This window comes from Halichoeres trimaculatus, unplaced genomic scaffold (assembly GCF_033239565.1).
Source record: "Halichoeres trimaculatus isolate MK-OKI-2021-1 unplaced genomic scaffold, fHalTri1.1 fHalTri1_scaffold_8, whole genome shotgun sequence".
In the NCBI taxonomy this organism is placed as follows: domain Eukaryota; kingdom Metazoa; phylum Chordata; class Actinopteri; order Labriformes; family Labridae; genus Halichoeres; species Halichoeres trimaculatus.
In genome coordinates, this window is record NW_027437186.1 from 29318060 (window position 1) to 29344139 (window position 26080).

The 26080-nt window shown below is 40.2% G+C and overlaps 1 protein-coding gene across 2 annotated transcripts in view; it reads left to right on the top strand.

Annotated features, from left to right (window-relative positions):
* Positions 1-26080, top strand: part of prim2 (DNA primase subunit 2) — a 34531-nt gene that overhangs the window by 4742 nt on the left and 3709 nt on the right. For both annotated transcript variants that reach the window (XM_074675863.1, XM_074675862.1), the window contains 6 exons: positions 643-780; positions 8080-8147; positions 10769-10841; positions 11056-11241; positions 23320-23446; positions 23591-23673. In XM_074675863.1, coding sequence (XP_074531964.1) covers positions 643-780; positions 8080-8147; positions 10769-10841; positions 11056-11241; positions 23320-23446; positions 23591-23673 — 675 coding nt within the window. The remainder of the gene's footprint in view (positions 1-642; positions 781-8079; positions 8148-10768; positions 10842-11055; positions 11242-23319; positions 23447-23590; positions 23674-26080) is intronic.

Consider the following 26080-nt stretch of genomic DNA (forward strand, 5'->3'; position numbering starts at 1 on the left):
TGAAGAAAAACGCTGATTGTCTGCTCAGTTCTTTTTCTCCCTCTAACTCTTCCACCTCCGGGGCCTATGTTTTGTCAGACAGAGACAGCTCATCTTATTATATGAAATAAATGTGCAAATACCAGCCCCTGAGGCAGTTTAAATCAACTTATTGGCCAATTCATGCTCTCCCAGCTCTAAACTCTCCATTCTGCAGTCCAGACTTCTTCCTTGCTTTTAAAGAAATGTTATGACATCATTTTTATTGAATTAGGAAATGCTCACTGAGTGGAGAAATCTTTAGATCAGTGTGAAAGGAGAGCCTGAAAAATAATTGGCTGATTGTCAGATCACTGCTTTGGCCTTTCACAGCTGAATGGATTTAAGTCTACAGTCTGTTAACAAAAAGGAAAAGGAGAAGAGGAAATGTCAAGGCCTGTAACCTGATGTTCGATTTACATTTTTATTCTTCTGAATGACGTTTTTTTCTTTTACTGAACCCAGATGAGCTTAGAATAAGTGGAAATCATTTAAGCAGTGTAAACCATGAAGGCCTAAGAGTCAATCATTGTGCACACAAACAGAATAAACTTGCATATCTTTGCTTTTTGAATAAAACATGTCTTTTGTCCTCATCTAATGTACTAACATTTCATTTCTCAGGTTCCTTTTCAAGACGCCCTGGATCTTGTACGAACGAGGAAAGTGTACCTAAAAGCTGGCTACGCATACATCCCTCACCAGGACATTGTCACTATTGTTCTCAATGATTTCCGCACACGGCTGTCCAAAGCTCTAGCGGTAAGTTTTTGAAAATCTTGAATTAGATCAGGTAATATTGACGAACATTTCACAAAGCAGCCTCTGCCATCAGTGTACACTTATCGCCCAATTTATTAGGTACACCTTGCTTGTACCAGGTTAGTTAGAGTTATCAAGGTGCTGAAAACCTTAGAGATTTTGCTCTTTATTAACCTGATAGCATCACACAGCTGCTGCAGATTCATGGGCTGAACATCCATGATGAGAATCTTCTGTTCCACCACATCCCAAAGGAGCTCTGCGGGGTTAAAATCTGATGACTATGGGGTACTGGAGTACAGTGAACTCATTTTTATGTTCAAGAAACCAGTTTGAGATAGGGATGGGAACCAAATTAGGTACCTCTATAGGTACCAATTGCGATTTGTGTAAAATTTAAATGGTACCATGTTTAGGTACCTTAATGCATCCATGTGGCTAAGAGGGAGTGGAAGAGTAGGTGATTTTCCATGCTGGCATTGCACAGCATTGCAAGGTTATATATGGAAGAATAAATATGTTTGATTGAAAAAATATTATATTTTGTTATTGAACAAACAAATACTAGGGATGCACGATATTATCGGCACAATATCAGTATCAGCTGATAAAAGCTCAAAAACACGTTTATCGGTATCAGCAGATATGAAAATTTCTGACGATAGGCACAGCCGATAAGGTGCTATTCAGTAGGATTATTATTATTTTCCATCTGAAAAATAAGCTCCTTAAATAAAAGGTAGCACTTCATTTATTTGCACTGCAGAGCTCTGTGTCTGTCACCAGGTTGTTACATCCATCCATCCATCCATCTTCTTCCGCTTATCCGAGGTGGGGTCTCGGGGGCAGCAGACTAAGCAGGGAAGCCCAGACTTCCCTCTCCCTAGCCACTTCGGCCAGCTCTTCCCGGGGGATCCCGAGGCGTTCCCAGGCCAGCCGAGAGACGTAGTCTCCCCAGCGTGTCCTGGGTCTGCCCCGGGGTCCAGGTTGTTACAGTAGCCCTAAAATAATCAAATGCAACTTGGTTATGTTTAAAAATGCATTGTACATTTAAAGTTCATGTGATCTAAAGAAATTATTTTTCTGTATTTCAATACTGAATGTCTTGAGACTTAGCTTTCTTAACAGTGAAAAAAACAAACTTGTTAGGGATGCATGATATTATCGGCACAATATCGGTATCGGCTGATAAAAGCTTAAAAACACATTTATCGGTATCGGCAGATATGACAATTTCTTAGACTTAGCTTTCTTTACAGTGAAAAAAACAAACAAACTTGTGATTATCAGTATCGGTATCGGCCAAAAGGGGTTTTCTATATATCGGCATATTGGATTTCGGCAAAAATCTAATATCATGCATCCCTAAAACTTGTGATATCAGTATTGGTATCGGCCAAAAGGGGTTTTGATAAATCAGCATATCGGCAAAATATTATTTATTGGCAAAAATCCAATATCGTGCATCCCTAACAAATACCATATTGTTTCAAATGTGAAAGGTACCCAAATCCCTAGTTTGAGATGATTTAAGCTTTGTGATATGGAGCGTTTTCCTGCTGGAAGTCTCCATCAGGTTATGGGTACACTGTGGTCGTAAAATGATGAACATGGTCAGCAACAATAATCAAATAGGCTGTGGGCTTTAAACCATGCTTTAGTTGCTACTAAAGAGCCAAGAAAATCTCCCTCCCACAATTATACCATCACCAGCAGCAACCTAAAGAGTTGATTCCAGGATGGATTCATTTTGTTTACTCCAAACTCTGAACCTACCATTTGAATGTGGCAGCATCAATCCAGTTTTGGTGAGCCCATGTGATTTGTAACCTCAGCTTCCTGTTCTTAGCTGACAGGAAGGTCACCCGGTGTGGTTTTCTGCTGGCGTAGCTGCCTGCTTCAAGGATGAACGTGTTGTGTGTAGGGCTAGACATTTCAAACAGAAGAGATTTGATATTCGCTCATAACTATTCAAAGATTGTTTGTCTTGCTTACCAGATATTTTCTTTTGTTGGGAACTTTCTCTGTAGACCCAGAGATGGTTGTGTGTAAAAATCCAAGTAGATCAGCAGTTTGTGGAATACTCAGATCAGAGCCTATACCAGGTTTTAAAGTTCCTGAAATCACTACAGGTTGAAATGTATTCAGTTGCTGCCATGTGACTGGTGGATAAGATATTTTCATTAATAAGCAGTTGAACCTAATGAAACTAATTAAGTGGCTGGTGAGTGTACTATGAATGTAGTGAGAATGAGATGTGTAATGTAAAATCATTTTGAGAGGTAAGAAGATGGGAGGAAGTGCTACACGAACATAGTCCACTTACGCCTTCTAAGATAAAGTAACTCATAACAACAGTTCTGACTAACAATGTCATGTCCACTCTCTGCAGATACGCATTATGCAAATACATGTGCTCACAGTGTGAGCCTGGTCCTATAAGCAAGATTATTAAACTCTCCACTGTGGCTCTTTCCACCAGTGCCCTGGGGGAAACTTGAGGAATCTCAGGGTTCAGATGAGGAGAAGAAGTATGCACACATGACACAAAATGTCTGGAGGGAAGTGTGGGGACAGCTAGTATGAAAGTAGTTCTTTTCCCTGCAGGCATCATGTTTTTTTAAAGGCACTGGAAGGGGGTCTGTGATGGCGCTGTATCGGCGTGCTCGTGCATTGCACTGAATGCCCTGAGGGAGCTGGAACATGATGTTTTGAGAACCAGAGGCACTTTTTATAATACATGTGAGGAGACAACAGAGTCAGAATTCCTCTCTAAGAGAAAGGCACACGCTTTCTCAAAAACCACAGGCAGTGGCACTAAATAGATAATGAGTTGACTTGTTCTATTATGAAGCGTAACAAATTAAAGTGTAGGTGACTTCCAGACACTGAGAGAAAATGATGGAATATGCCAGTTTGAAGATAAGCACATCATCGCAGTTCTGACTAAGCCTTTCTAATCTGGATTTATGTAGATTTGATGTCCTCAGCCTGCAGTTGGTATGAGTTATATACCTGTGGTAATCCTGAAAGCATTAAGATTTGCTTTGAGATAGACGTTATGAGAAATAGTGTCAAAGAAAGATTTGCAATGGGGAATCTGAATGATTAGAAAAAGATATTTTCTTACAGTTTATTCAGTGTGTCTGATCCCTGGGTTGGGTATATACAGATCGTCTCTGAGGACATACGCTTTCACAAAACTTCTTTGCAGTTGATTCCAGACAGTATGGAATCAGTGTGAGGAGTCTGTCTCTGCATTGAGTTCAGCTTCACAGCTTATGGATGTTGTACAACCACATTCATCAGAGCTAATCAGACAACATGGCTACCATGCTGCATTGCAGATCCTTTAACACTGAGAGGGAGAAATTGTTGAGTTTGTCTGGTGAGTGGGAGTGGCATCTGTCTGTTATTCATGAAAATGTGTCAGTTACTTAGAAATATTCAGGAGTTGCCAGGTCCCATATGTCTCTCACAGCACGATGTCCTCTCTGTTGAGGAGGTAGGGGGTCTCAGAAAGGAGGACATGGCATGAAAAGCATACTGATTTGGACATGAAATGGCTATCTAATAAAAGCTCAACTCTAAAATATAATGAAGCAGCTCAAAGTGACTTGTCTATCATTGCTGGACCACGTACTGGTGTGTCAGTTTGTGTCTACCTATGAACAAGCAGTTTGATGTTTTGTGCATGGAAAACAGTTTGGCAGTTAAACAATGGTTCATTTATTCAGTGGTTTTGTTGTGTTGTTTGCTCATTGTATTTCTCTGAGTAGTCACTTTGAATGAGCGTGTTTCTAGGTAATGACTGTGTTCATGATGTAGAGCTGGCTCCGCTTAGCCTGTGACCTTTAACAAAAACCAGCTGACAAATTGAAGCACTCAGAATGCATGCTGAGTAAGCTGGCCATCAGACCTTGACCTGCTGCTCCTGTTTTGTGCTTTTCATGCCTCAGAAACAAAAGTGTTTTGAATGAGCTGGAAAAAGGACCCCTGTGGTTATAATGGTCAGGGACTAGTTTTTGTGTTATTCTAGGTATAATCTGCAGAACTGAAATGAATACAACATACTGCCAGCACATTTATACACTCTTCAAGTACTGAAAACGCGGACACTACCTACAAAACCACTTGGCCTTGAATAGCTCCGAAACCCTCAACATGGAACCAGGGGAGCAGCAAGAGCTCATTGCACATTGACAGGGTATTGAGTGCCTGCCTTTCCAGTGGGTTCATTGAGTTTGGCCCAAAACACTTTTGGGAAGGCTTAGCAGCTAGCTCTAGTATCCCAGAACCTTCCCCCTGCCCACTACCTATGAAAACCATGTGCAAAGAAGAGTTAAACAGATAGAAGAAACACATTAGAACTAAAACAGGAAAGCCAGAACAAAAAGGCTGAATGCAATACCTTCACACTACTATGTGTTCAGCAGGTAATGGAGAAAACAATAGGAAGTGCCTGTAGAAAAAGTCTGTTAGGACTGGAATTAATCTTTGCCATGTAAGGATGAACACACTACCTCATCAATCCCCTTATTTCCCAAGGTAAGGAAGAAAGGAAAACTAAAGGGGAAGAAAGAGTCTCTTAAACAATATTTGGAGTAAGAGAGGAAAGCAAGCGCAAGACGTCTACTTAGACTTGAACTCACAGTTGCTGTGTTAGGCCGTACACACTACCTCCCCCACTCAACTACTTCCAAGCGGTAAGGGTGAAAGAGAGAGTAAAGACCAGGAAGAGTAATGTAGAAACATATTAGATGGCGATGGTATAGCTTGGCTAGAAGGCCTGTTTAGCCTAGAACTCACCTAAGCTGTGTTGGGCTCTATGCCCTACCAACCTAAACCCCTTACTTTCATGATATAAGTGAGAAAGAGAAAATTTTAGAGTTAACAAAACAGAGGAAAAGGTAGGAAAGGTCTGTGAAATGATCATGGAAAGTAGACGGGAAACCCAGGGCAAGAAATGTTGTTTGTTTAGAATGCACCCCTGTACACTCTACCTCCCCTTCTCCCCTATTAACATAAGGTAAGGGAGGGAAGAGGAAGCGAAAGATCAGGAAATGTATGTGAAAAGATATTAGGAAGACAACAGGAAAGATGTCAGGGCCAAGAAAATATGTTGAATTGAAACTTGTCCCTGCCATCTAATGCTGTATGCACTACCTCCCTACTCCCATATTTAAATAAGGCCAGGGAGAAAAAAGACAAAATAGATTCTGTAGAAAGATGTTAGACAGGACAGGGAATGGAAATCCAGAGCCAAAAAAGCTTGTTGGGTTAGAATTCACCTGCGCTGATGTTGGAGTAAACACACTAACTCCCCACTCTTCTCTTTTCACAAGTTAATGTAGAAAGGAGAGATAAAGAGCAGGCAGGGTCTATCGAAAGATATAAGTCAGGACATGGAGGGGATATCCAGGTAGGGAATTATTTCCGGGCTAGAACTCACCCATGATTCATTTGGGGGTATGCACTACTTACCCATTGTCCCATTTTCATGAGGTAAGAGATGAAACAAGAGAGGAGTCTGCATAAAGATGCATAAAGATGGCAAGGTGTTCAGTACAAGTATAAAGAGCCTCTTAGGGCTATTTGAGCTGTACAATCTACCTGACCACTCCTCAATTTTTATAAGGCAAGCAGGACAAAAAAAAGATAACAGCCAGAAGAGTATGCAGGTAGATTTGGGCTAGAATTAGTCCCTACCCCCCAAGGCTGTACACTCTACCTCACTACTCCCTTGTTTACATAGGGTAAGAAAAAGAGCCAGAGCAAGATGTCTGTTTGACTTGGAGGTTATCCTTTCCTGGGAAGGCTGTATGCACTACCTTGACCCCTTTTCAATGAATTAAGGGAGATAAGACAGAAAGGGCAGGTAGAGTTTGTAAAATGATGTAATTAAGTAGACTGGGTAAGAAGTTAAATAGGTTTAAAACCATGCTATGTTAGGCTGTACGCACTATCTTCCCACTCCTAACTTTTTGTGAGGTAAGGAATAAAAGAGCAGGAAGAGTCTGTAGAAAGATGACAGGGTCTTCAGAACCATCACATGTAGCCTATTAAGGCTTGAACTCAGTTTTTCGGGGTTAGACTGTACGCTCTACCTCCCCACTTCCCTATTTTCATGAAAGAATAGATGGCAGAGTCTGTAGAGAGATGCTGGAAAGACAAAGGGGTAGTCAGCCCAGGGATAGAAACCACTGTGGTTCTTGAGAAGTTATATAATGCCTATGTAAGTATTGGAATTGTGGTCATCATAAGCTTCATTTGCTTAACATGAAATGCATTTCCTTCGTCATGGGATAGCCAGAGCTGTCTCCTGTAAATTTTACGAGGAAGATCAAATAAAAAGAGCAACTTTGTCCAGTTCTTCCATTTCCCATTTCCTGGTAATTATCCGGACCACTAACTGCTGGAATGGAATAATGCTCCAAAACTATTTTTCTTGTGACTGTGCCATTGTGACTGTTTGTGTTGCTACTATAATGGTTATTCCCCTCCACTGGGAACGACAAGGGGACATTGCAGAAAATGTGTCATTAAAAAGGCATGAAATTGAAAGCTGCTACTCCATATGACTCCAGTTATTGGTTGAGTGTTCATTTTAACAGAAAACAACCAAAGTATAGCACATTAAGCTGTTGGTTGTGTAAGAGTAAAGCAGACCTTGAAATGGTTTGCTTGTTGCTGATTGGAATCATTGTCATAAAGCTTTTCGTGTAAGGGCGAGATGTGCATTCATCTGTTGTTTGCACCTAAATTAAAAAATCACTCGCAGCAGATAAAGTTCACACCCAGATGACCTTTTGTTCAGTCAGGGACAGGGTGTGAAAAGCAGTAGACAGGTGTTATAAGAAATCCCCTGATTGTTCTTTTATATGACTGGTGTTAAGGTCTGTGCTTCTGATCACTTTTCAAGTTAAAATCAGTGAATGTGTCTCTTTTCCAGTGCTTAAAGAATAAAAATGCAGCAGTGAATGTGTTCCAGTTTTATAACCTGTGTATTGTTCACAGTATCCTGCCATGGGCACCCCATACCAACCTTTTTGATTAAATGTAGGGTTTAAATGATTTACAGGCAATTACAATCTGTCTATTAACATCTTATGCAGGGTCCCAACTTTTTGGACCCCTGAGTGTAGTTTCATTCAGCCCACTGAGTTTACCAAGTCCTGTTCTTGTATTTAAATCATTGGGCTTTGGAGCTTTCAATCTTTGCACTTAACAATGTTCCTGTTCCAGGCCTTTGACCCGCCTTATTTATCACCACTCTTGTGATGTCCTTCTTCTCTGCAGCTGACAGCACGCTCGTTACCAGCGGTGCAGTCTGATGAACGACTCCAACCGCTCCTTAACCACCTCAGGTAAGCATCAGGATTAATAACTTTGCAGCCACTTGGCCAGGACTCTGTTGAAAAAGAGATTTAGCAGGATTGATCTCTGGCACCAAAGAACATTGGAGGCTTGTGGCAGATCTGAGTAAACCCAATCTGTCCCTGCAGACATGTCCAGATGTTTTGTGAACTTGTGGTGCAGGGCGACGTGTGCAGAATCATCGATTCCTGTTGTTGAAGTTACTCAGTCTTGAAGTAATGAGGGCAACATGTGCACTGTCCCTCCAGTCATTCTTCATGCTCTCAGATTTATTGGTTTACTCTCAGGCAGTTTGGTTATAGTTGTTCATTTGATGTATGTATAACAATGAAAAAAGTGGATCAAACAGAGCTAAGTTTGTACAATTCATATTAAGCTGAATGACATTTTATATGTTAAAATAGTAACTTTGATCAGTGCAGGGGGTCCCTCACTAAGCCTGTTGTACATTCATTAATTAATATTCAGTTACAATTTACATTTACCTTTAACCAAAAAACATCATAAAGATATTTCATATTGGCCAGCAGGGTTGCAGCCTGTGTTGTCAAAGTAATTTTCTTTATTAACTGTAGTTTAAGGCTTTTAACTTGTTCGTTTAGAGAGTAAAAAGACAAAAAGTTGCTGCAGGATAAGAATTGCTTTGAATTATGAATGAGTTGGCCTAATTCCTGTTTGATTAGACAGACAAAAGAACAAAGGTATATGTCTGGGAGAAGCCACATTAGCTGATCATTGATGAGGATTAGTGGGAAGGTTGTTGGATTGGATGATAGTCTCCACAGTTTGAGGACTTCAGTGGAATATAAAGTAGGTCTGAGCATTGATTTTAAAGTATTCAAATATAAAAAAAACAATAAAAACAAGAGCAGTTTATTTGACTACTTTCTCATCTTAAAAATGCATTTTTTCAAGTGTTTTCACCAGCTTCTGAATGTCATTTATGACTTATGATATAACAAAGCAGGTAGCTCCTAAATGGTCAAAAAAAACAAGAGCAAAAAAACTGCACAACTTCACCATTCAACTTGAGGTTGGCTGCAGAACGACCAGAAACCACATACATTAAAATAGCTGATTCTTACAACATCAATAAACATGATTACAGCATGGACAGCTTATTTCTCTCTTGGCGAAAACTTGAATATACAGGGTGATGTTTTTCTTGAACTCGGCTGTTTAGAGGAAATCAAGATCACTAGTTTGCCCAATCAGAGGCATACCTCATCTGACTTACAAGTCTGGCATACTGTTGCTGTCAGTGAGAGGCTTCAAATCCATTGAAAAGCTTCATTGCTCCCTTTTTAGAAACAGATGAGTAATGTCAGAGATAATACGCCAATATATTTTACAGTCTATGGTTATAACTGCCAGACAGTCCTTGTAAGGTGTCTGAGAGCTGTTTTGTTTTCACTACTTAATTAAAACCTTCCAAAATGGCTAAACATTCATCATCAAACATTCAAAAATTGTTCTGTACATATTTTTTCTTGTTGCAGTTATTATATTATTCATACTGTAGTTTTTTTTTTTGCACTATACACTGTCTTTTGCTGCAATAACTCTATGATTTTCCCCACTGTGGAACAAATTAAAATATCGTCTTGCAATATTAAATTAGAAAAGAGATTTAGAACTGGATAAAAAAAGACTTCTGCAGTGTTAAAGCATTCTGGGAGAAACATATGTATTAAAAAAAGGCACCGTGCAAATTTTGCTTTCCAAAGCTAGCATGTTGATCACTTAATTTGGATATCATATCGAAATCATCTGCAGCAACTTTACAGTCTTTAAAGAGATCTCTGTCTCCTTATGACTTTCTGACAATCCATTCATATTTCTGCTTTAATTACTCAGTCCTAATTTAAGCCCTGACACATGGGACTCAAGGGAATGTTATTGACTGAATATTCTTCTGACGGCAAGTTTGCAGACATAAAATTATTGGGATATTTATACCATAAATTTCCTTTAATTAACTTTATTTTGAAAAGTATTTTCAGACACTGTCATTAAAAATAAACTCTGGTTAGTCTGGATTTTGTCAGTCGGTCTCTAACCCTGTGTAACCTCGTGTTTTACCTGTCGGATGATTGCTAATCAGTTTCTAAAGTCTCCAAAAGCCATCTCCCCGTTAATCAATACCTATAACCCTTTAAGTAACACAGCACTGATTGATCCTGTGGTCGCTGTCGAAAGCTTTCACATTCACAGTCTCGTAAACTGAACATCAGTGGTAACATTTCTTGGAAAAATCCAGGGCAGTGCAAAGTTTGTGACACTTTTTCCATCAATGCTGGCTGCCAGAGAGGTTAGGCAGCGCTAACCTTTTGTAATTGCTCTACAAATCACTTTTGTTTGATGTGGCATAATGATTTTCTGGTGTCTGCCAGAGTTTCCAGAAAGCCACGCCAATGGCTGAAGGGAAAAGAAGATTGTTTTCTTGAAGTTCTGTCTTTAGTGTCAGGTCTTTGTCTAACTTTTATTAAGACTCGGTCTGAAGTTAGATTATTTTTTGTATCAACTCTTATTGTTTTGGAAAAGATACAATACCACATATATTCAGTCCTTACTGTCACTTGTCCTGATCTTTTTATTGCTCTTCTTTCAGCCATGCCTATGTGGGGCAGGATTACAGCATCCAGAAGAATGTTGGGAAAATCTCACTGGAACAGATTGATTCAGTAAGTTTCACTGAGCATCTCTTCTTTGGTTGTCAAAGTAGTGAGTGAGTATGCTTTGTGACAGGTTGCTTAAAGGTTATGAGTTGACTTTGGGTGGAAATTCATGTAGCTTAGAGCTCCTGCTCAGTGAAAGTGGGGGAAGGAATTAAAGGTGCAGATCTGTTTAAGCAGTCCTTGTCTCTGTATGTTGGTGATAACTGTGGTGTTTCTCCAGCTCTCAGGAAAGTCCTTCCCGCTCTGTATGAGGCAGCTTCATCAGAGCCTCAGAGAGAACCATCATCTCCGTCATGGAGGTCGCATGCAGTACGGCCTCTTCCTCAAAGGCATCGGCCTCTCTCTGGAGCAAGCTCTGCAGTTCTGGAGGTCAGAGTTCATACGAGGCAAAGTGGACGCAGACAAGGTAACTTTCAACCTACAGAAAACAAATTACCCCTGATCCGCCTCTGCTCTGTCACAGCACAAGATCTGTTGGTTTCAATTCAAGTCAATGTGTTAATCCACGTTGACGTTGCTCCAGATCACATACACACGACGCCACATTTTCTGGATGCCAGAACACCCAACAAGTCCATTTGTACAGAGCAGATTGAGTAGGATATTAAGTCATGCACTGTAATAACATTTCAATATTTGGTTGAATGTCAAAATAAAAGACACTTCATCAACACCAGATTTTATTTCACCTTAGCACAATAACAAACTGACATAGAGAGCAGAGCCAGACCAGGTGTCAGCAGGTTTGAGGTTTTACTGCCCAACATGAGTGCGAAGAGGATCATCATTGGGGTGGGAAGTCCTCAGTCTTGCGACTCCAGCTGTCAAAAGGCTACAGAGCTGAGATTGAACAGACACAGATCTGGTGTCAGTCTGCAATAACTGTATTTTTAATGATTTTGTCGATTATTTTTTGGGCTTTGAACATATTTTCAAGAGGATAGTACAGAAGTGATTGAGGGCCAGGGATGAGAAAAGGTTATTGGAGAAGGAAAATGTTTTCTTCTAGTCTGCTCTTAAATAAGCCAAACAATGAGAATGTAGTTGAATACATTTATCTTTAGAAAACCTAACTATCAAAGTAATATAAAATAAAATTAGTCACTAATGACTAGTTACCTTCATATCTTTAATGTCTTATACCATCTTTTTTTAATTCTCCATGTGTTTTCTTACTTTGTCCCTTAACGTTTAAGTAGACGATAGGACAAACATCTGACAAACATCTGCCTCTTCCCTCTTTGGAGCGCTATGTAACACTTAACAAGCTGGTTTCATTGGAGTTTCAAAGGTGTGTTGATCAAAAGAGAGTTAACTGGTATCATTACATGCCTTCAGGGCTGAGATGAGGTTAATGAGGACTTAAGTGGTTGTTCATCCAGTTATTGTCCCTCCTTAAAAGACAGCGAGGCTGCAAAGACACTCGTCAAATGATATCAGTGATAGGAGACAAAGATTCCTTTGTTTCATCTTTTTTGTTCACCCTCTTTGAGTTCGGAACTTTATTTAAAAAAACACTGAGTTTCTATTTTACAATTCTGACATGATGTTATTGTCAACCATTGGCATGAGCAGCTATGATTCTGTATCTGTGACTCAGCCTTGGAGAGCTGCAGATGCGTTGTTACGAAAGTATGACTCAGTTGGTTCGAGCACACGGTTTAAACTCTGGCCTTAAAAGTGTCGATGTATTTCCCAGTCGCAGATCTGAAGAGAAAACATCCGTCCTTTCAGCAGATAATTGCCTGGATTGTACTGGTTTGCTTTTTTGTTTGAGAAGTCTCTGAATGCTTCGTCTCTGAGGTGAGACATGAGTCAGACCCCACTGTGGATTTCAGCCTTTTTAAATGCTTTTGTCTACATGGAGCTGTTTGGAAATTCTCAGTTCATGTATCATTTCTTTTATGAGATACAATAGAAAGCTCGTGAGGCATAAAAATGAGCTTTCTGTTCCAGGGAATCAACTTTATTCTGTCTTTGTCTGCAGTAACAGGAATAAGAAATTAAACCAAATCTGTCTGCAGAGCCATCATCCACCTCACGAGGCACCAGCCTCAGCTACGTCATCAGTCTCCTGAGCTGTGTGACATATTCTTGTTATGTTCAAATTTGTGTTTCTTAACTTATGTTTACAAAGTAAAAGCCTCAGAAATCCTGCCTCCTGACATGCACCTGCTGCAAGGCTTAGGTAGTCTTTCCCCAGAATACACATCCGATTCAGCATTAAGGTGAAGAAACACAGATGCTTTCTCTTTCTGTTTTTGGATGCTGTTTGTATCCAGAGATCACATGGCCTGCATCATGAAACTCCAGGTTGAACTCTTTCCGGCTGTGGACACATCTTGCATCAGGCAGAGAAAGTGTCCGTGCATGTCAAGGGAATATCTGGAGCCTCAGTTTTCCTGCTGGTGTCACACTTTCTGCAGGAAAGAAAAGACTTCAAAGGCCTCTTACTTGACTTTGATGCAAAGATACACTCAGGGTCCTTCATGTTTTAAGCTGCTCAATCAAGTCCTATACTTTGTCAGACACTTAAGCATTTTTCAGCCTCTTTTCTGTGGGGAGAAGAAAAAAACCTTCATTTAAAAAGTGGCAGCTTTTTCTCAGCAGGTGTAACGACTCAAGGGTTTTTTTTACACAGTTTGAAGTCAGGCTTTAATTGTTTTCAGGTCTTTGTGTTTGATTATTCTGTTAGACAAATTAAGTTTCTGCCATATGAATTGATTTCTTTGAGTTTCTGCAGGATTCAGTCTAATTTGAAAGTGGCTCCAGAAGAACCAAATGAATTTGTTTTACTAATTCCCCTTTATTGATCAAAAAAGTAACCTGCTAGATGCTACTTTTTTACAATGGAAACCTGTATTTATCCTCAACACAAGGTCGCATTGTTTCTCTTAATTGTGGTCTGCAGACCACTTTTTGATCCTTTATTTTTCTCCATCTGTGTGCTGAATCTACCCTTTGGTGCTGGGGTCTGAATTTCCCAGGGAGAACCTTCCCAAGGGATTAACAACATTACTATTTATCTACTGGTGGTCCACCAACGTCCCCTTAGAAAGAAAAAAGTTTGCCAGGACCATAGGCTGTATATTAATGGACAGAGTGGCTCTGCCTTTTTACCATTGTATGTTTTTGAAGCCAAAATACCCCCCTTACAGTTGCTGCCGTTATGTAGCTAGTCTGCACTGTAGAGACTATGAGGGACTCTGAGGAAATCTGAGTGGATCCGAGTGACAAATAGAAGCGTTTTTTCTTCCTTGGTCTGAAGCAATTTAAGAAATACAGGAGTGAAGGATGCATAGAACAGATCATAATAATGATATTGCTGTTTTCTTTACAAAGTAAAAGAGAAATGTGAGGAAGACAAGATTAAACCTAAAAAGACAGAAGAGAATCAAACAATATAGTGAAGGCTAAAACAACCAACAGATAAAAGGAAAGGTCAGAAAAATAAAAACAACAAAAGATAAACTATTAAAATCAGGGATTAAAGATCCTGCTTGAGAAAGAATAAAAGTGGCAATTTGAGGATGAAAACATGTTCTGATAACATCTTCTCTGAAATAAGATAAAAAGAGTTGGGGAAAAAAAAGATGATAAAAATGTGTGTTTAAAGGAGTTTTCAAAGACTTAAGTAGGAGCTCATTGTTACTGTTTTGAAAAAAATATATATTAAAAAAAAAAAAACAGTTTTTCTTTTCTCTCTTTTATACAAGGTGAATTTGGCGGGCAGAAATTCGGGTCCAAATTTGGTTTCCAGGGTACATGACCCCCGTCCATGAGAAGACCCTGCTTCAGGGCGGTACTTTCCAAAGGTCCAGGAACTCAGGGAGGCAGTAGCTGCTATTCAGAAGGTCCCCATAGGCCACATAGTTCTCAAAGTGTTTTATTCCACCCACTTGGAAATTTTGAGGGACTACGGGATTAATAGAGTCGCTAGCTCAACCAAAACACAGATTGATCTCTGCCATGGCTTCAAAATCTGGATTTTTGGATGACTTTGTCACTTTTGATTGGTATCAACACTCTCTGTTGCCCTTTGCCATAACAGCCATGTTGTCATTTTCTTACTGCCCCTGCTTGTGGTGTTGCAATTACTTTTACTGCTTCGCTTGGTGCGTTGTTTTCCTGACACTTCAGTCCACAGTTGGAGCAGAAAAAATGAACTATAGGAACCTTTCACACTTTGCACAAAGAGTAGGTAAAGTGTAGTGTTTGGTAGATTATTTCTTTGTTGTAACTTTGCTTCTTGGCAATAATCTTACACTGTTGGAAAGCCTGTTTATTTTTCTTTAGCTGGATCCACATTTGTAAGAAATATGCATTTAGGAGAGGAGAAGAGAGCGGTATGTTGTTTGTGTCCTGTTTGTGTCCATTTAAAAAAAAACTGCTAAATAATTTCTAACTAGTCTACCAAACACAAATTTCCTTACATTTTATGCTAATTTCAGTTTCCTAGAAGAGAACTTCCTAAAAGAACTAAAAGTCCCTTCTTGTTCTGTTCAAAGAGCACAGAGTTTTATCCTCCAGCAAAACATGTTGGTGGTTCAGAGCTGACATTTTGAGTTTTATTTCTCAGAACTTACAAAAGGTTACTCGCTAAGAAAGACAAAATAATTTCAACTGCGAGACCTCAAGATTTCACATCCTCTTCTCTCCACATCGTCTCTGGTCTTCTTACAAATACCAGCTCCTCTCAGTGACACCTGTTACAGCAGCTTTTAAGACTCATAAAGCAGCATCCTTCTCTCTCCCTGTCAGTCTCTCCTGTCCTAATATCTGTTATTGGCCCTGAGTAACAGCCTTTTGGCAGATACAGCACACTGAACTCATGTTACAGCCCACGTTAGTGCTCCATTTTCTGAAGGTGGCTTTCCTCTCTTTTACCAGCTCCCCGAGAAAGTGTGATGGGCGGTGCACAAACCTCAGCGTTTGTTCCAGAGGTAGCAGAACGCTGCTGACCACATCGCAGCTCTCACAATGATGTATGTGTTAAGTCAGAGACTGCACTTTGTGGCAGGCTGCACAAAGGCTGCTCATTAGTATGCGACAGGCAGGCTGAAAAAGATGGGAGGCAGCGATGCTGAAAGGAAGGCCTGGAGGAAGAGGCAATGTAATATTAGACTAGAGGGAGAGGGAAAATTGATGAAATCAACTTGATCTGTCCATTTTTCTTCTCATGGCAGTCGGCCGATTCATTTTGCTGTGTATGTCTATTTGTAGCACACTTGAGTGTTTTGTAAAGCCTTAGGGAAGGACTGCTTTGAACTGCTTGTTTTACAGATGTTAACTTCAGGTTAATTAATTCCTCCTAACTGACACCATTTCTCACGTTATGCTTTGCTTTCCTCTGGGCCGTTATCCAACAAAGGAAGAGATTCATCAGATGACACTTCATATTAGCTGCTCTTAAAGTTGGATTATAAATGTACACCATGATGTTTTACATTTATATCAACACTTGTTGTTCTAGCCTCAGGTCCTTCTTTGCTAGCTTGTATATAAATAGGCTCTTTTTCACCAGGGTTTACAGATCTGCTGCTTTTTCAGGAAGAAATCCAATAGAGAGTTGTCTTAGATTTTGAGCCAAAGCATTAAAGTTCTATCAGCCTTTTTAAAGGTCCATAAAGTACAAGACATCAACAATAAACCAGATAGGAAAGTAGTTTTGGATTTATTGTGACTCATTCATAAAAATGAACGAAGCTCGAAACACAGGAGAAAAGCAAAGGAGACATATTTGTGTACTTCATAGGTTGTTTACAGGATACTACAACAAATTTAACAATTGAAGATGATTGACCCAATCCCAAAATACTAAGTGTTCGCGCTTTTATTGCGCAATGAATGATTCATGCTCTAAATTCTGTGAACATTTACATTTACTGTCAAGTGAGCAAACAAACCAAAGTATAGCTTTGTACATTCTCAAAATCATCAGAAGACTATAGAGGACACAAGATGAGATCAAAGTTATGAAAAGAAGCAGAAAGACCAAAAAATGGTGCATAAGTACGAAGAAATATTTGGGGCTAAAAATACTGTCTGCGAGTCAAAACTGTCTGAAAATGAAAATCAGTCCTAACCATAGACTGTAAAAGAAAAAGTGGACGTCGTCTTGCTTGGCTTAATTGAAGTTGCCAACCCCCCCCCCCCCCCACCGGTGGCTGGCTGCAGTATAGGTCAAAAAATCTGTCTCTCTGATCATTCAGAACTTTAAAGAATTAGAAATGTTTCTCACGTCTGATTGTTGTGGAGATTTGAAGTTATTTTTTGGCTGCCTTGTAATCAAGTCCTCTTTTTTTCTTAAAAGTTTCATTTTCATTGGGTATAAGAGGTTAAAAACAAGGTTTCTTGTACATTTAATAATGATTGACAGCTGCTGTTTTGCTGCGTTGCTGCTTTGCTGCTTTTGTATTGTTTCGGGGATTGTAAAATATGTCGGGAGGGAGAGCCAAGAAGAAATTAGACTCTCGAAAGACAAAAATTGTGATAATTTTTGTCACCCAGCTCCACTCAGATTCTCCCAGAATACCTCACAGTCTTTACTGCACACAACAGCTACCAATGGCTGTGCCTGTGATGGGGGTATTTTGGCTTCAAAACCGTACAATAGTAAATGGTGGAGCCACACTGACAAAATCCAGGTCTGTATTGAACGGCCAATTAGGCCATAGTGTTAGCCACATGCACGACTGCAAATAACAGGCCAGTTAACAAATCACCATGAAAGTGACGCAGGTGTATATTATGTCATAATTAGGGGGAACCTTGTTAAAAACCTTTATCCAAAAAATATGAATTGTGCATGCACAATACACATTAACAGCAATAAACCTGTTGAGCTGTAAATATGTGACTGGGAGAAATGAACATTTTTTTAGAAGAATATAGAATGAACAAACAGCTGTTAACAGTGAGTCAATCAGACAAACAAAGAAAGGGAACATTTGGATGAAGATTTGAACAGACTTAATGGGTGTGGTGTTTCTGAGCAGACAGTAGAAGACCTCATAAATAAAACAGGCAATATGAAAGCTGCTTTGTGGAACAAGCACCTCAGCAATGCCCTGTAACTCCATGAATAAATACAAGCAGGTGTTTGATGAAGTCCAATATTTTACCTCACACATCTTGGAAGGACCCAGGCGAATTAAAGCAAAGCAAAGAGCAAAGCAAACTCTCAAAATTGTCAGCAGGGAGCCTTGCTGGTTTGAGACTTCAATTGCCCAAATTTGCTATTTTTCTCCATGTCATCATACTTTTCCAAAAGATTCATTCAATCCCTAATCCCCTTTTTCGCCGTTAGTACAAATGGCTTGTTTTCCTCACTGATGGCTGGACATGCACCCAGATTCTGATCCTGACATTAAAAAACCCTGACATATTTTCCCCATATCGCCCTCTAATGGACAACATTTTCCTTGGTCAGAAGCAGAGTTTGCTGATGTTTATGCAGCTCGTAACACTGCAGAAAACTGACCACTGATCATCTGGCGCCAAATCTGTCAAGTCCCATCAAGTCTGTAATGATGGCATGAGTATATTTGACCCCACTTTGTGATTTTCTACAGAAATCACCAAAAGAAATAGTTAACAAATTGAGCATTCATGTGACTTTCATGGTTAATAAATCTTCCTGAAGGGGACAGAAAAGCAAAATTTAGGAATTTGCTCTGAAACTCTCAAACATACTGATCATAATCTCATTGATGTTCCATTCACAGGTATTAATTTTCATTAATATCAGTGATGATAACAGTCTATTTAATCCTACTCAGCATAACTGTAAGTAAGCAGAAAGATATCAGAACCCTAGAACTGTTGCAGGGGGATGGAAACCACCCATCATTCATTTTAGATCTTTCATCTGTTAGTTTCTCTCAGTTTTATATAACGCGTCACCTCATAACAGAGGATATAAACATTTAAAGATGATGATAAGCTCCCTGACTGTGCTTGACGCAAGTTGCATCCTTTGGGTTTGCAGCCCTTGTGTCACCATGCTAAAGTGACTCTCAACATCTTCATTTCCTTTAACTTTAAAGTTCTGCGTGTGAGTTAAGTGTAAGTGACCTTTAAAAAACATCAGACTTTAAACTTGATTGCACTTGCAGTAATTTTTTTTTAGCCCCCAACCTCAACCTTTTATTGTTTTTCAGGTTCTTAAGAGGCCTGCAGTGCCGATTAAAAAGGGAAGTATTTTAAACGGTGTTATATTCAGGAGAAATCAGAGCTACAGGCAAATCAGTCACTGCGGACTGAGCGTAAGAAGCGCTGCCAAGTTTACACACAAGCACACACAAGCACACACACACACACACACACACACACACACACACACACACACACACACACACACACACACACACACACACACACACACACACACACACACACACACATACATACATAATCCCTTTGATTGTGTCCTATTTCTCTTTCTCCATTGCTGCAGGTTTTTGTGAATGTGTCCCCGAGTGTGGGGGGATGTGACAGTGATGTAGCCCCACGGCGGAGATGTGCACTAAAAGATCTGTAGCTCTGCTCCTCTAATGTGTTAGTGATTGGACTCGGAGCTCTGACAGTGTTGTGATGCCCTCAGTTTGGAGGTCAGCTGTATGTTCATGTATTTATGACTTAAATCATTGCTGCTCAAAAGAATGAGTGCCATGCTGCATAAAACAGCAAACACTGAATCTACAGTAATGTGTATCTACAGTTTAGTCTCTGTTTTAAAGCTTTAGCTGCAGAGCTGTTTCAGTTTTCCCCCTTAAGCTCTGGAATCTGTAACTTTAGCACAAAAAACCTCTGACTCATCTGAAAGGAGTGAAAATTTAATATCATTCCCAAGTCTTTGTATCACTTTTTCTGAGACCACATAGGATTTTTTAACATCCCAATTATTTCACATAATACATATTAAACACACTCTAGAGCCAGTGGAGTTCCAAGATTAGTTTTAATAGAGTAGGGGGGTCTTAAATCAGGAAATTGCCTCTTGAATCCTTCGAAGCTCTACGTAATTAATATTTGATTTACTGTACTTAAAGAAGATTTGATGGCTTTTTAAATTGCCACTGCAGCTTGTCACATTAGTGAGTTCAGGGCGTTTTTATTGCAACATTAATGTGTTATGATGGGTGCAGTCGTGCTGATTGTGTTCTGTCGCTGCCGGAGAACACTGTGTGTATTTTACTGTTTGATTTTTAGAAGCAGGGTCCTTGTAATTCATCTTTTATGAGTGCTCGTAAGCAAAGCAGGGTTCACCGTGGAGATTGTGGAGAGTGACCTCCATTTAAACGATCAAGGATTTTTGAGGGTTTAAAGCAGAGACAGGGCAGGGGATGATGCGAAGGCTTCGGGACGTCTGGCTTTTTCTGTTTATTGAGGTCTTCAACCTTGATGTTTTGCTTTTTGAAGCTCATGTTAAGCTTTTTTGATTAAAAAGAGACTAGCATAATATGTTAGAAATCAAACCTTCTTGCAATTTAGTTGTAGAGAATCTAAACAAAGTCCGAGAGGGTCAGAGAGTTGAGAGGGATCAAAATGTTGAGGCATAAAATGTTGATTCAAAATAAGCAGGTAGGTATTTTTCAGTAGCCGTATACCAAAGATGATGTGATGTTTTAACTGATCAACGTGCCACAACCTGATTTTACAGAGTGAATGGAAACACAAAACAAGAAAAACTAAAGTACATTGATCCTTTACTTAAGGAAATAACTTCCTCTACTGAAAAATGTCTGTAGTGGCTTACATGTTTTTATATTTAACACTTCATCGCTAACTCTTATGCATCTGTGCTTAAGTGCATAACTGTAGCTGGTTTAGTTTTCTTGGTTGTGCAGCTTTTGACACATTGGCTGTGTAAAAAAAGATGTGACATGTCCTCCTTCCACCAGTAGTGCAAAAGCAATGCTAAAATAACCCCTGCTGTGGGTTTTAATCTCCTTCCTCTTTGCTAGCTAAAACACATTCTGTTAAATGGTGAAGTTCCTTCCATTGGGTTGGGCAACAATTGGACTAAACATCTTTGAAATTAACATTTTTTAATGAAATTGTCATGGCACACATGACCCTGGGATATTGATTTTTGTCTAGGGCTTCCAGGCTGCCTGTGGCGTAGTTGTATGCAGCTGCCAGTTATGGTAAGGGGGACAGACCTCACCTGGCCCAGCCTTTTCCCAGAACACTTTACAACAACTTAAAAGACTTAACTCTGAAGAAAACAGGAAGGCGCAGACAGTCCCTTGTCCAAAAAGCCTCAGGGCTTCTCACAGTCCCCAAAGATTTCTCTCTGTCACACATTAGACACTTTTATATTTTGTCTTAGGTGCAGTATCACAGTTCAGGCTTTAAGGCCCATTCTGATTTATTTCTCAACAAGTGCAACAAAATGTTTGTTAAAAAGAGTGGAAAAGTAGAATAACAATAAAAAGAAAGGTTAACATAGAGACCAAAATTAACTCAAGCCTAGGAAACAGGGTATTGGGGGGGTTACATGCAGGGGGGTACCGCAGGCCACCTGCTTAAAGTGATCCTCCAGGATGGAACAAGTTGGGTCCTATCACAAGGTTTAGGGCAGAAATTACCCCTACAGCAGGGTTTTTGTGCAGCAGAAGCCCAGAGCACTCGCACCAAACACCCCCTCCCTGCTCCTCTGCTGGTTTCCTATGCATTCAGACGGGGCCAGTTTTTACTTGACCAAAAACACAAATGAACGGACCCCCACCGAAAAAATCTGATATTGGTCTGCTTTCACGCTTTACTTAGAGAATTTTCAGCGCGTTACTTTCACACAAAAACACCGCTAAATATGGCTCTAGTTCTCACTGTCTCTCTTCATCCTGGCAGACTACCTGTGTTTGTTTATTTCTGGCACACCGCGCGCACGGACTGATACACTAAGCGGCGAGCGCCTCGTAGCCAGCTGTGGCTCTGCAGCGGAGGTAGCGCTGTTTTACGACATGATGAGAACTAGAGCCTTATTTAGCGATGTTTTTGTGTGAAAGTAACGCGCTGAAAATTCTCTAAATAAAGCTTGAATGCAGACCGATATCAGATTTTTTCGGTGGGAGTCTGTTTTATTTGTGTTTTTGGTCAATTAAAAATTGGTCCCATCTGATTGCATAGGAAACCAGCAGACGAGCAGGGAGGGGTGTTTGGTGCGAGTGCTCTGGGCTTCTGCTGCACAAAAATACTGCTGTAGGGGTAATTTCTGCCCTAAACCTTGTGATAGGACCCAACTTGTTCCATCCCAGAGTATCACTTTAAGGGCAAATCTCAAGGGGCACACAACCAAGACTACAGAGCCTTACCTCTGCCCCTTAAACCACATTTTCTCACATTTTCAGTTTCTCCTTCTTCTGCCCCTCCTCTGTCTGCACATCAGAGCTACACAGGGACAAAGCTTTAGCTGCTCCAGGTGTCCCCAAACTTTTTTTGCCACTAACCCTTGAATTTGCATTGCTGGGGATTGGCAACCTCTTTGGGACTACACTGAAGTGCAATCCAAAAACAAACAAAAAAGTTTTAAGCATACATCATTGTGCTGACAGGTTTAAAATTATTCTACCTTTGTGCACATACTGATGTGGTTCCTAAAGTAATCTGCACTCACTGATACCACCGCTATCCTGCTGACCCTCCTATCAGACCCCCCACCTTGGGGGAGTGACTGAGATACTCCACTAAAACCAGGTTGTCATGATGACTTAATGGTTGTCCTGATGACTTTATGGTAGATAAGATAAAAGCTCTCTTTGTTCATTCATTTTCATGTATCTGTTGTATTCAGTAGCCAGTCAGTAGGGGGAGCATCGCTCGCTTTTAAAAGTCACTGCTTGTAGGCTTTTAACATTTCATTTTATTTTCTTTGAGGGCTCTTGAATTTTTCTCCAACCTTGAAGAGTTTTATGTGTAAATTAGCTGAAATCTTCAAAGAACCTCAGAGAAGTCTTCATGTCTGCTAACAACTGAGTGACATCTAAATCTGAATATTGACCTCTGCTTTTCACTGCTTGTGTGAATGGTAACCGTTTGGTGGTTGTCTCTGAAATGTTGAAAAGGAAAAGTAAACAGTAGCACCTGATTAAATACTCTTTCAAGCCTCTCTTCACTCAGTCAACCTGTAATTTTGTCATGTTCCAGTTTTAGGAATGAACCGTGTTATGAATACACCAACACATTTTGCTTCTTTATTTATTTATAACCTGAGACCGCAGACTTCACGCAGTGATAAAGTGCTCCTCAGGACAGGGGGCAGCAGTAATGAGGGGGACGATGTCCAGGTTACACTACCCATAATTCAGCCCTGTTGAGTGCGGCGACACGTCTACAGCAGGTTCTCTCTAATAGCTCGATATTTCATGGAGGAAAACACCCTGTCAAAACTGACATGATGTATGACAATGTCTCTTTTCACCCCAACCTTGTCCCTCTTATACTCTCATCCTCACTAATGCCTCCTCTCCCTCTCTAGTTTGACAAACAATATGCCTACGGTGTTCGCCACATGTTTGGAAAAGAAGGCAAACGGGCAGACTATACCCCCTACAGCTGCATGAAGGTGATTTTATCAAACGCACCAAGTCAAGGGGACCATCACGGTACGTTAATGATGTAATGAACCACTGATTGTTCAAATATGTCAAAGAGAGTGAGATAATCAAAATATTAACATATATTGTTCCGATTATTTTATTTGGTTAGCTTTATATTGATTTCTTTTACCTGGTTTTTGCTTTTCACAGGATGTCCCTTCCGCCACAGTGACCCAGAACTGTTGAAGCAGAAGCTTCAGTTCTACAAAGTGTCTCCCAGTGGAATCAGCCAGGTGGGTGGTGCCCTGTTTCTAACACCAGTAGAAATCTCCAATGGTTGAATGGTTCATACTTTTGACAGTACATATCTACAGAATACCTCATATTTGAGTCTGAAGCAAAGGCATCAAAGCTTTTTTCAAATAGGGCTGCATTTGATTTTTTGAAAGTGACGTTTATTAACCATGAAAGTAACATACGACTGCTCTATTTGTTAACTATTTTGTCTAGTAATTTCTGTAAAAAAAAAACAAAACACATGAACATGTACACATGTAGCCTGGAATTTTTACAACCGAATATCCCTCCCTTATCTCTTTTAAAAATACTTTTGTCCATACACACCGCCAGTAAGTGCAGCTCAAAGCATGTCAAACCCAAATTTGGCAGTGCTTCTCAGACGCGAAACCCGTGTTGTCCAATCAGGATGAACACCCGTGACGTTTGAGAACCAACCAACTCTGTTTTCTGGTGTTTTCTGGCATCTACAGGAAACCACCAAACTGGAGGTTTCCAGATCTTCACTTTGGCCAGAGATTTCAGAAAACATTGTTTTCACTGACGTAAAATAGCAATTTTGTGTGGACGACAGGCCTAAGGCCTAAGTGCGGTCAAACATACTTGTGCCATCATTATAGACTGGTAAAATCAAACTTCAACTGTCCTACATGTGTCTCTTGATACAAGATGATAGGTGGTCAGTTTTCTGCAGTGTTAAATGTGTCATCAAATTCTGCTTCTGACCATGAAAAATTTTCTCCATTAGGGGATCTGGGTTCAATCAGAATTGTTTTTTATTCAGACTATTTTTGACCTACAAACAACATTTTTGCTGTTTTTTCTGCACCGTTTCATAACCTTGATCTTGTCTTGTTTGCTCTAATGTCCTCTAATGAGTTTCTGCAAAATGTACTGAGCTTCAGCTTTATGTAAGTAGCCTAGGCACAGTCCAAATATAGTTTAGTGAGACGTTACAAGGTACACTTTGTTTTTGTCTATGACCTTGACAAAAAATGTCAAGTTCCACATAACTTGGAACATGATTCATCTCAGCACAGTTATTAAAACATTGTGAGGTGAAAGCTGGGGGCCGTATGAAAATGGACCTCGGGCCTTGATTTGCCTGCTTACGGTAACCTTGTCTGACTGATTACAAACCAAAAAGACCAGAAAAAGCCTCCTCACCTTAGCTTTAAATTGTCTTTTTTCTGATGGATACTAAAACCAAGAAGTAAAATTATCAATTATTAGTGGGTTTGGATTGCAGAAGATTATAATTTCTTGTTTTGCTCAATGATTTTCTTTGTCTCCTCACAACAGTGGAACGTTTCAGAACTACAAAAAATTATGTTTCCAATAAACAAAAAGCACTTATACTGCAATAAAAAGGATAAGCGTTCAGCGAAGAAGAAACGTTATCCCTCATTCTCACCGTTAATGCTCAGTTGATAAGGTACACCCACAATCACACTGCCCCTCATGTCCCAAACGACCTCAGCATGAAGATGGATGAGGACAGATGGGTAGTGAGAGCCAGTGCATCACCTGGGTTAACAAGTGGGCGCTTCCTTTCACTGGTGTTTAGTCTTGTTAGGCCCATGACCCCCTGGGGAGGCTTTGCGGTTAGGGATGGTGTCCCAAAACCACCTGCCCCTGCAGGCCAGCTCTCAACTCCTATCATACCTACACAGCACGCACACAGGACCTACACAGCACACACACAGGGACAAGAAAGTAGAGAGTCAATGAAGAGAAGACAGGGATGAGAAGTCTGTTTGGGTACGGAGAAGCAGCTGATCACACTGCACTTTTTTTCCAAAAGAAACAAGAGAGGAGGGAATGGAGGAGAGGGATGGCCACTGATTCAGCGATGCTACCCACAGATTATCAGGGTTTGCAGTCTGCTTTGAATCTATGCACAAGTTAGGAGGTAGACGTTGGGCTACATATGTAGGATTCTGTTCAGCTACAGGGCTACAAGGCCCTACAGGGAATGCTACTGTATACATTTAACGGAGGAGCAGAAACCGGGCTTTAGGCTGTATGCTCTTCCTCCTCTGACTTCCTCACTTTAAAGATTGTAGAACTGTAATGACACGCTGCTTATCCAAGGGTTGAATCTCTTATCAGCCTACCTGAAAATCCCACAAATAACACAGAAGCTCTCATATCACATCAGTGAGCTGTCAGCCTCTTTTACACACAAAAAAGTAAATTGAAATAAATCTCACAGCACAGCAACTTTTCCACTTCTGTTGTCGGTCTTTTGTGAGCATTTTTGCAAATGTGCCTGATACTCCATCATAGAAAAATAATAAAAATTGCACGATCAGGCAGAAACTGAAACAGCTCATCACTGCAGCCTCCGGTTTGGAGCATGCTTGCGGCAGTGTCATGCTGGAGGCAGCCTTCAGGAATATG